Source organism: Lacerta agilis, chromosome 10 (assembly GCF_009819535.1).
Source record: "Lacerta agilis isolate rLacAgi1 chromosome 10, rLacAgi1.pri, whole genome shotgun sequence".
NCBI lineage: Eukaryota > Metazoa > Chordata > Lepidosauria > Squamata > Lacertidae > Lacerta > Lacerta agilis.
Window position 1 is genome coordinate 32,978,909 of NC_046321.1, and position 11,544 is coordinate 32,990,452.

The window sequence follows — 11,544 nt, forward strand, 5'->3', positions numbered from 1 at the left end:
TAGGAATGGGTGATAGGTGTGGAAAACCTGTTAACGACTGCAATTGGTCTTATAGGAAAAAGCAAGGGGTGAGATGGCTAAAAATAACTTTGTCATGTATGTCATATAATACCCCTCCCCACTCGCTCATACCAAGAACAAACTTAGTTGGTCTCTAAGGTGCTACTGGAAGGAATTTTTAATTTTGTTTTGACTATGGCAGACCAACACGGCTACCTACCTGTAACAGGAGTAGACCAGTTTTCTTAGCCACCATGAAACCACTTTTTCCAACAGGCTGAAAACTAAGGCAAACACTTGTCAATCTAGTAGTTTATTTTGATCAACAGCAACAATGAGGCCTGAGCAAACAAATACTTTATTCTCCTACATTGCCATGTATATAAAGTTTCATGATGTTATTTAGCCATTCAGTCCATGATCCATCTACTCAGAAAGACCAAGCTTTTTCTTCAGAGATTCTGGCATCTCTGGTGGAGGTGGGCGGGGAAGTCTGAAATAAACTTTCACGGAGTCATAGATGAACCACTGTAGTGCTGTCAGAGTACCAATCATAATAATACGGGCAAACAGACCCTTCCATACACCTGTTGGAACATAACATTATTAGTAACTGGAATTAATCATGCACTTTCACAGTTCATTATCAGTTTAAATCCTCACCTTTAAATCCCAGCTTCTTCAGTACTTGAACAGCTGAACTGCCTTTTTCTTTGTTCAGCACGGATACCACAGAATCAGCAGGATGTGAAACGATGGCACAGAAGACCCCAGCTGAAAAGCAAGTTATCACCATTAATTTTAAATATTCATTAATATGTTTATACCTATTCCAGAAAGATCCTATGTCAACAGGAGACTGACTCACAACTGCTATAGGGAGATGAGATTTCCACAACTCATTACATAACATACTTGTATCATTAGATGCCACCGTCACTTTAGGGATAATTCAATAATCCTGCGGGACCTACTAAAGACATTGCCCAATTGTGTGTGCAACATCCACAAATCTGAATGCGACTTGCGTGATTCAGGGCAGTGGCTTCCTGGTGCTTGTCAAACAGGTCAGTTTATAAAGCTAGAGTTTAAGAAGAAGAAGAGGAGGAGGAGTTTGGATTTGATATCCCGCTTTATCACTACCCAAAGGAGTCTCAAAGTGGCTAACATTCTCCTTTCCCTTCCTCCCCCACAACCAACACTCTGTGAGGTGAGTGGGGCTGAGTGACTTCAAAGAAGTGTGACTAGCCCAAGGTCACCCAGCAGCTGCATGTGGAGGAGCGGAGACACGAACCTGGTTCCCCAGATTACGAGTCTACCACTCTTAACCAATACACCACACTGGCACTCTCCCTTTAAAGGTAAAGGACCCCTGACAGTTAAGTCCAGTCGCGAACAACTCTGGGGTTGCAGCGCTCATCTTGCTTTACTGGCCAAGGGAGCCAACATTTGTCCGCAAACAGCTTTTCTGGGTCATGTGGCCAGCATGACTTAAGCCACTTCTGGTGAAGCCAGAGCACCGCACGGAAACGCCATTTACCTTCCCGCCGGAAAGGTACCTATTTATCTACTTGCACTTTGACATGCTTTCGAACTGCTAGGTTGGCAGGAGCAGGGACTGAGCAACGGGAGCTCACCCTGTCGTGGGGATTCGAACCGCTGACCTGATCCACAAGCCCTAGGCTCTGTGGTTTAGAAAACAGCGCCACCTGCATCCCATAAAGCTGAAGTTTATTATACCATTATTTATCATCTGCATGCAAGGGCAAACCAAGATCCTATGAAAGTGAAATAAAATGCTGCTGAAGCCATTTTCATCCTCCTGCCTACGTGGAAGAATACAGGGAAGCATGCAAGCCTGACTCTTCTTTGGAATTGCTCATGAATACTAAACTGTTACTATATTCTAAAAAGTATTTCCTTACCTATATAACCTGCTACAAATGTAACAACCAGCTGTTCTCCTTTTGAACATTCGCTCCTTGGTTTGGGGACAACGTACTTGTAAAGCGCTTCCACAGTTCTTTCAAAGCAGGCAAATTTCATCATGGTGTATGGAATCTGCCTCATCCATAATGGAACAACACCTTTGTAGAAACTTCAAAGTAGACAAAAAAATTAGAAGGCCAAACTTTGGAGTTAATTCTGGAAGACAGGAATTCAAATCAGTTATGCTACCTGAATGTAATAAATGAAGCTCAATGGTGGAGCACATAGTTTTAATACAGTAGGTTCCAGGGAAAGACACCTGTGTGGGACCCTAGGAGAGCCAGTTTATATGGACCAGGTGTGACATGTTTTGTCCTTCAGGTGTTGTTGGATCACAACTCCCATCCCTGGGTAGAACTGATAGAAGCTGAAGTCCAACAGTGGTACCTCGGGTTAAGTACTGGAAGTCCATTCTTAACCTGAAGCACCACTTTAGCTAATGGGGCCTCCCGCTGCCGCTGCACCGCCAGAACACAATTTCTGTTCTTATCCTAAAGCAAAGTTCTTAACCTGAAGCGTTATTTCTGGGTTAGCGGAGTTTGTAACCTGAAGCGTATGTAACCCGAGGTACCACTGTAATGTCTAGAGGGCCACAAGCTAGCCCTGGTGTAGACAATTTTGAGTTAGATGGACCTTACCTGGTACAAAACAGCTTCAAAATCACCTGTTGCCCTCAATGTTTATGCTATGGGTTGGCAAACTAAGGCCCGCGGGCCAGATCAGGCCAGCGCACACATTCCTTCGCTCTCCTTTACACACCACCGCCATCGCCTCCTCTCTCCCACCTCCTGGCTTCTCCCCGCCCTGCCTACCGGAAAGTGCTTGAGTGGCCTCCATTTTAAGCAGCCCCTCTCCAGAGCCCTTTTGCATGCCGCTCATTGTCCTGCCACCACCGCCAGCCCTTGCTGCTCGCAAGACACAGGTAAGCAGCCACCAGGGCTCGTGGTGCTCTTGCATAATTTCCCCCCCCAAAATATAGTCTGAGGGACAGTGAAACGGCTCCCTGCTGAAAAAGTTTGCTGACCCCTGATTTATGCACACACTAGAAATACCAGTATTAGCAAAGATTAGTGATGCCTTCCCTTGTGAAAACACAGTTTCATTGACGTTTCTTTCAAACTAGTCAGATCAGAAACAATCTAAACCTCTAGCCTTGCTCTTAAAAGAACAATGGGTATGTAGTCCCTTTTGCCTTTAATCTTGGAATTGATTGATAAATGTCCACAATCCAGCCAAATCCTGATAGTGGAAAATGACATGTATTGTATTACAGCCATTGCTATCAGAACATAAAAGACCAGAGTGAAGGTATATTATTCTCACATGCCAATGACTCAAGCATCTTTGACTGTACAACCATAAAGTTGTTGATCCCTCTTGGCTGGAACTACTCAAAACCAAAGCTGTAAGCAGAACTCAGCACAAGAGACATCTAACAAAGATGGATCTAAGGGAGCATGTTGGCTCATATTGCTTAAGAAATTCTTGCTATGATCACAATCAGAACTCTGCTCCATGTCTAAAGCAATAATATCCATGATCAAAGCTTAACAGTTCATAAACAAGGAGCTGTGCAGGATCATCGAGCCACTTTAGGGCTCTGGTTTAACTGCTGTTATACTTACGCCCAAACACCTTCTTCTGCAAACATTTTTGGAGCAGCTTGTCTCAGTGTATTTGCATACCCAGGCTGTGTCTGAATGCGCACCTTAGCAGCTTCCATTGGAGCCAGAGCAATATCAGCAAAGAACTCTGCACTGGCAGATGCAGCCAAGTATAGTGATGTACGCCACAGATATGTATTTTCCTGAAATAAAATTTAACAGACCAGAAAATATGTTCATGTGATATTCCTTGGACAAATTCACAATAAAGGGGTGCTGAACTGAAGGATAAATAAACTTACCTCTCCCAACATGTTGCTATACATGATTTTGAAGACTTCATAGAAACCAAATTTGCAGAGCCCTTGCATGGAATATCCAAAAAACGTTGGAGCCCATCCTTTTGCCAAACCACGAACACCATCCTCTTTGATAGTAACTGAAAAGCCATTGAAGATGCTCTTATATTTTTGTGGATCCACCTAAACAAGTTTTGAGAAGTCCGCAGTAAATAATTTTTTTTAACCTTTCTCACATTCATAGCAACAACCAATATACTCCAAACATATAGACATCATAGAGGACTTAATGATTGTTTTAAAGAGTTTAGGATTTTTACCAAGTGAAGAAGAAGGCAGTGAAGTAAAAGATTAAAAATGTTAAAAATGACAAGTGGCAAGATGATTGCAGAACTTCATGAAAGGTTTTGTGGAAGCAATTTTTGATGGGGGGAAAAAGAGAAAGTTCTGTGACAAGTAGTAAGATAAAGAACAAATACAGGCTGCAAGTATAAGATTCCTGGGTTTTGAAGCAACTTACATATATCTTATATACGCATACATATTTAACTGGCCAAACCTGCTCTACTCATCAATTTGGAAATTTAATCAAAGACACATCCAGTTCTAACAGTGTATCATTCTACGTGGTACACTGGAAGCTGTGATGCACCATACAACTAAGTTAATTCTACAACAGAAGAATTGTAATCATCCAATATTGAAATGTTCAATTAAGCAACATATTATGCATGCGCTTCAGTTGGGAGAAGGATTTTGAACGACTAAGGCAGTAGCAAATACGACTTGCATTAAGTGAAAGAAGACGGGATTTGGGCTGAACTGCAAGAATATGTGAAAGCAAAAAGGGACAGTATCAGTATGCAGATATTCAAACTTTAATATCACCAAAACTAACAGCGCACTGGGGTGAGGTGAATTGTTAGTCTTCATTGTAAGAACACCAGTACTATCTCAACTGAATAAATGGGTATTTAACACGTGTCCACTTGTTAAGAGTTTTTGTCTTGTTTTAAATGTATTAGCTTTTGTGTTCAACTGTTTCATTATCTTATGTGTAAATGCATCTGAAACCGTGGTTTAGCGATTAATAAATAAATTGTAAAAAGTACTCAGAAAAGTTGTGCGTAAATGTTCTGAAAAAGGCTGCAATTTGTTACAGCTATTTAAGATTTGCCTAGATAAGTGCAATTTCAGTAAAAAACTGTTCAATATTACAAAAATATTTTATGCAGAAATTGGCAATATGCTATTTTGTAAAAAATAAATAAATGACTTTATAAGATGTTAATACTCTCTGGTCCTACCTTCCTACCTCATGTCGCCCTCTACTGACTTGTTCCATTTCACCTTTCATCTTACTTTCTGGCCTCTTTCTGACTTCTGCATGAACAGGATTACATTTTCTGTAATGTTTATTTGGATCATACACAGCTCAAGCATATTTCCTCAAGACTTTTAGCTGCTTTAGAGGAATATAATAGTTGAATCAACTTTGTGAAATAAATATCTAAAATATCTAAAATCAAAGCACTCTTTTTAATATATTACAAATATAAGCAAAGGGTTAACTTCAGATTCTTCATTTCACCTAACCACCTTCCTTCTGCCATAAAGCTAGAGGTTGATTCATTATATGGCTAAAATCCTATGCACGCTTCCTTGGGAGTTATTCCCACTGCACTCAGTGCAACTTCTAAACTAATTTGCAAAGGATCATACTGTTTCTCACTGACTACATCCTCACATATTCAAGCTTCCATTGTCAAATGCATGGATCATAATTATCTTTTCTTCAAATTGTAACTCCACAACTAAGAAATGACACATGCATGAAGTCATTCAGACTTTATGCTACATGCATTATAAAGATTCTGAATGTTTAGTATTCAAATATATCAGGCTCAAATCTTTTAGATGTATTTGTGCTGGAGGTATACATTTGATAAATCATGGTTTCTGATTACTCATGAAGCTTTCAAACACAAGTATCTGCCATTACTGCTTATTTGTCAAATGCCAGTTACATGGTTCCTAACTAAATCTGGCTCAATTTAAAATTTGTCCAATTATTTCATCCCAAACAATAGGGGAAAAAATCCTTATTTGGCAGCATACAAACCTGGATGCGACACTTCACTAAATCCAAAGGTACCACTGCTGTATGTGTCAGACCACAACTTAGGACCCCACCAAAGCCACAGAGAGCGTAAAACTTGAGAGAGCCATATTCACAACTGTATTCTTCTGCAGCAAAGACAAGACACCATGCTGTTAAATAAACTACATGCAACAATATAAAAAACTTTAATTTGGGTGAAATCCAAGCCTTGCTTCCTTTTGATTAGTAAGATTTCACACTTTATCATGCTACGACAACCAACTTGACATGCAATCAAACCTGAATTCGGCATTTAACGAGATCTAAAGGAACCAATGCTGTGTGCGTGGTACCACAGCTAATAATCCCACCAAAGCCACAAAGGATGAAGAATCTGCCAGAGCCATATGCACAGCTATATTCGTCTGCTTAGAAAGAGATAAGTACAAGTTGACAAACTACAGAAGTGGCATTTGAAGTTAGCATTAACTTATGTAAGCTCAAACTAGAAATTTCACTTTTCTCCTAAAACAAGTTTGTCTCCAAAAAATTATGAAGCGGTAATAGGTCAACTAAAAGCTTTTATTCTTTTTACCAAGACTGCCTGAAAACATTCTCAAAGTAATTAAAATGGATCTTAATTCACTTTCAAATAACTAAGTTCCACCAGGTTCAAGGACCAGTAGCTTGGTATGCTACTTGACAAAGCTGTCTATGCCAACATGAATGGGATTCAAAATAATATCATAGTTACTGCACGTGTCATAGGAATAACCAAAATATAAGCATTTACAAGGTGCATTCTGCTTAAGGCAATGCTTTCTTCCAAGAGATGTGCTGTGCAGGTATTAAAAGCCACATAAATATTAGACAAGGGTAAATGTCCAGTTATGCAAAAAAAAACATTATATGCACAGCATATAAAACAATTTTTTTATTTAAATTCAATTCAATTGAGGTTGATTGTGTTTGCTCATTGTTTTAGGTAACTTACCAGGTCCTGATTTCAGATTGCCTTGTAAGGGCTAAACCAACAAGTAATTTCACATGTTACTGCTGTGCAATTCTTTACGTGGGCATATAAACACTTGCTGGTCAATAGATCTTCACATGATTAACCCAGTATCTTTGTAATATATTGTGAGGATTTATTCATTATAAAAAAATGAAGGCAAGTAAGTACATATAAGGTACATCTTAAATTCAAAACTATTGCCTCAAAGATACATGCACCAACCTCTAATAATTCCAGGGTTCTTGTAACATAAAAAGCAACTGCTATAAGGGTCTCTCTTGATTTTTTTAAATACAAAAAAAGTTTAATTGAGTTATACATCATGAATGACATGTTGGTATGTGCCAACGGAGGATGATACTTCATGCACCTGACAAAGCAGAGTCTATTCTTTTCACAGGCCACTACAGCTATGTTCATCTTTCAAATGTGCTACAAAACCCTCTTCACTCTTTTTTTTCTAATATACAGCTGCCCTATGCAAATAAATAAAGGAAAGGTTTAGTAGTAGATATCGTGTCACTGTAAGAAAACTGATATGGCACCAACGAGACAAAGTTGATGGAGAACGTTTGTATGTAAGTTTGCTTCTTTTCATTATGAGACTTAAAAAAACTGGTTGCTTACATAGGTGCAACATTGTATCGACCTAATAAAACCTTCAACATAAAGGAGAGTGTGGAAAAATACTTAGCCTCACCTGCTCCTCCCAGTGTCATTCTAAGCCTGTGACCTTGTCCACACCATACCACCCTCTTTTAAAAGTGTTACCCACACGGGGAAGGACCAGGCCGCTGACTAGTTGCCATGGAGACATGCCGCCTTCTACTAGCCTTGGGGTTCTCCGCAAGCAGCATCTTTAAGCCGCTGAGGGCGACCACGCACTAGAAGACAGGATGTCCCCAACCACATGCAAGGCATGGCTAGGCCCGACGCCTTCCAGCCCCAAGGTCGCCGCGGAACAAGCCTCCTCCGAGGCCTACACAGGCGGGGCTCAAGGCACAGGCGGGAACTCATCCTGGCCTTTTCCAGTAAGAGGAAACGGAAGGGGCTCAGCCAAGGAGGGCACCGTGAGCCAAGCACAAGCCCAGCCTGCAATGACCTTCCATGTCCTCCAAGAGGAATTCAAGGGGCCAGGTAGCTGAAGCCTCACCCGAGAGAGGATTCAAAAACCGGGGGGCCCTTCCAGAGAAGGAACAGAGGGAAAGGTCGTGCGTTCCGTCCCGTCCCCTCCCCCCGCCCACTTACCCTCTGCGGAAGCGGCTGCCAGGCTCCGCCGGGTGCACGAAGGCTCCGCGGGTTCGGCCGGGAGTTTCCTTAGGATGAGGCCATCCTGCTGCAGTTGCAGCTGCGGGGCGTGGAATGGGTTGAGCCGCACAAGCGGCACTATGGACGAGAACATGGCGGCGGCAGGAAGCTGCGGGAAGGAGAACGAGGGATGTGGTTAAGCAGGAGGGTCCCCCCTCGCCGTGCTGGGGAGGGAACAAAACTGCCCCCGTCAACAGTCGGGACTGAACACACGGGCACGCGGCGAAGGTGGGAGAACGGTAAAGTCGCCCCTGCACCCCATTCCCCTCATGGACTCACCTTCTAAGATGGCGGAACCCGCTTCCTCTCCGCTCCGCTACTCCGCCGGCGACTGCACTCAAAGGCCGAATATCACCCTTCCTCAATGACTTTGTCCTTCTCTGACGCAAAAGGGCGGAGCGGCGGTCCAAAAAGGCGCGCTGCGATTGGGGGCCGAGGCCCCACGAGCTTGCGTCACTCTGCCGACGCTCTCAAGAGCCAATCCTGTCATCTCGCCTAGCTCTGTCGCTCTCAGCTGTGCACCCCTCCATTGCCTTTGCGTCGCCTCGCCTTGGAGCGGCCGAAGCGGGTGGAGGGAGGGCGAATACGCAACAAGCACCAGACCTTGGAGAGAGCCGCTAGCTGGACCTACCTATGACTGGCACCGTCTGGTTTAAACCCTAGAGGCGACCGTGAACTTATTTTTTTTTTTTTTTTTTTTTTTTGAGGCGACCGTGAACTTAAGTAGTTTGGGTGAAGGAGAAGGAACAAGGTTACCTAGTTGGCAACGCGGCGCCCAGTTCGTGCGGGGTTGAAATTTTGTGAAAACTTCCACGTACTGAGATTTGCTCATTGGACTTTACATTGCTTGTTCCTAGAGTGTTTCAGTGCATTTCCGACTGATATCGTTTGAATTTTAGTACTACCAATAATATTTTTAAAGTTTTTTTTTTTTTTTTAGAAAATTACACGCACACACCGCAATACTCCTGTTGCTCGAAAAGACGGCGACGCGTTGGTCAGTCGACTAACAAAAAACAGACGTTTTGCAGTAATTTCTGTTCTCTGGCATAACACTGAATATCTTAGTATAAGATGTGGTAAGGCTCTTAAATGTGGACCAGAGCTTCATCCACAAGAGTGCAGTACTATGCAACCAGATTGTGGCTATGAATTGGGTGGTTTAAATGGTAACCTGATTTAGAAAAGGGAAATATTCAAGTTGTTCTTAACGAGCAAGTGTGTTTCTGCCAAAAGGTTTGGAAAGCAATGGACTACAAAAGGCCATTCCCAGAGGGAGAGTATTTGAGGGGTAATAAATTCTGATAGCAGTGTAGTATTCAGGGATGGGTCATTGGAACTCATCCACCATCTGTCAGCTAAAACCCTTCACCTACAGCATGGAAATATTGTTGCAAATCTGGGGTAAGGGGCAAGGGAACCCATAACTGCTAGTTAGGGAATGTTATAAATTAATAAATGGTAGAATTTAGATAATATTTGGAATAATGAAGGAAAGATGTCAGATGTTAGGAAATGACCTGGGGAGAAAGACCATCATTATGTAAATTATGCCAGACAATGTCCAGTCATTGACCCCTCTGCCTGCCCTCTGGGTAAATAGAGTGGGGAGGGAAAGGTTACAGGTGTGATTTCACACAAGAAAAATGTATCCTTTTGAAATCTAGAGGTTACAAGAGAAGAACTCGTGAGTGGTTCTGAAGTTCAGAACCATCTTGGCAGACTGGCACAGTGGCACGGAGATGGCTTGCAGGATGCCTTGGACTCCAATGCTGCACTGCTGTGGAGAACAAGCCCCTCTTGAGATGTAATGCTCTGAACTCTCTCCTAGGTGTAAATATGTGTAAAATAAGCCATATTTATTAAAGACTAGTCTGCTATGCTTTGATTTCCTAATGGAAACATAACCCTGTGTGAGCACCTGTAATCTTGCTACTGCTTAGCAGAGATTGGTAGTGGTACGCAACTTTTTTAACACTGGTGTCAGTAACAATATATTACAGTATATTATCTTAATATACCAGTCTTTAGTCCTTTTCTCTCCATAGTATTCTGAAAGGTAGCAACTGGTCCAAGATCACTAAGTAACTGTCTAAAGTTTGGTATTTGAGGCTCTTCATCTGACCTATTACAGAGTTAGCATGGAAGTAATGTATATAAATTGCTTTGAATACTCAAAATGCTACAGAAATCCCCTTATTTCGTTATAGTTCATCCTATAGCAGAAGTTCAGGGAACACGGGTGGCACTGTGGTCTAAACCACAGAGCCTAGGGCTTGCCGATCAGAAGGTCGGTGGTTTGAATCCCCGCGACAGGGTGAGCTCCCGTTGCTCAGTCCCAGCTCCTGCCCACCTAGCAGTTTGAAAGCATGTCAAAGTGCAAGTAGATAAATAGGTACCGCTCCAGCGGGAAGGTAAACAGCATTTGCCAGAAGCAGCTTAGTCATGCTGGCCACATGACCTGGAAGCTGTCTGTGGACAAACGTCGGCTCCCTCGGCCTGTAGAGTGAGATGAGCGCCGCAACCCCAGAGTCGTCCGCGACTGGACCTAACGGTCAGGGGTACCTTTACCTATAGCGGAAGTTCTCAAAGCAGCTTACAATATTGTAATGTCCACAGTGCCATCTGAGGGTTTAGGACAGTGAGCCATCCAAACACATGAATTTTCCTGCAATTGTCATGCAAAACCCATTGTTCACAGTAACTTTCTTCTAGTGTTACATCCTGTAGTTCAGAAAGTAGTGCCATGCCTCTCTTCAAGAGATCATACTGGCATCTTCCCAACATGCTGGAATGCAGTAACATTTATTGTGCACTGTGAATAACTGATAGGCCAGCATGTACGGTAATTCATATCTTTAGATTTAAAATAGACTATCCTTACATGTCAATTGCACTTCCACGCTTGGAAATATCAAATAGCAAGCCCAGTGCATATTCATGTAAAGACCCCTAAGAGGTGTTGACAAACATACTTATCAATATTAATACTTGTCTTTTAATACTTTGCCCGACAGTTACATAGGATTGTTGTGTGACAAGTAATATTGCTACCATTATAAAACTGTTGCTATCGAAAAGGATGCTATAATAGGGTATTATGAATGTTCAGCTCATATGGAAAATGTGGCCATTTTGCAGCTAGTTCAGGCACACAGATACATCTACCTGAATGTCTCTTAATCTTGAAGACCATATGAAGAAAAGGTACTAAGATATCCTGAAGCT

At 42.2% G+C, this 11,544-nt stretch overlaps 1 protein-coding gene and 1 non-coding gene across 4 annotated transcripts; both read right to left on the bottom strand.

Annotated features, from left to right (window-relative positions):
* Window positions 1-294: 294 nt before the first annotated feature.
* On the bottom strand, window positions 295-8,725 carry SLC25A3 (solute carrier family 25 member 3). Of its 3 annotated transcripts, none has more exons than XM_033161590.1 (8): window positions 8,596-8,725; window positions 8,257-8,425; window positions 6,294-6,418; window positions 3,896-4,075; window positions 3,615-3,796; window positions 1,926-2,098; window positions 664-774; window positions 295-587 (listed from the first exon to the last, which is right to left on the bottom strand). In XM_033161590.1, the coding sequence occupies exons 2-8, from the start codon at window positions 8,408-8,410 to the stop codon at window positions 427-429; spliced, it is 1,086 nt and encodes a 361-aa protein (XP_033017481.1). In that variant the 5' UTR covers window positions 8,411-8,425; window positions 8,596-8,725; the 3' UTR covers window positions 295-426. The 3 variants fall into 3 exon arrangements, with proteins under 3 accessions (XP_033017481.1, XP_033017479.1, XP_033017480.1); XM_033161588.1 differs by having other exon boundaries at window positions 6,294-6,421; XM_033161589.1 differs by lacking the exon at window positions 6,294-6,418 and adding an exon at window positions 6,015-6,139 and having other exon boundaries at window positions 8,596-8,724.
* Window positions 3,206-3,451, bottom strand: LOC117054620. The gene has a single exon (XR_004427529.1). It is a non-coding gene; the product is annotated as a small nucleolar RNA SNORA53 (small nucleolar RNA).
* Window positions 8,726-11,544: the final 2,819 nt, after the last annotated feature.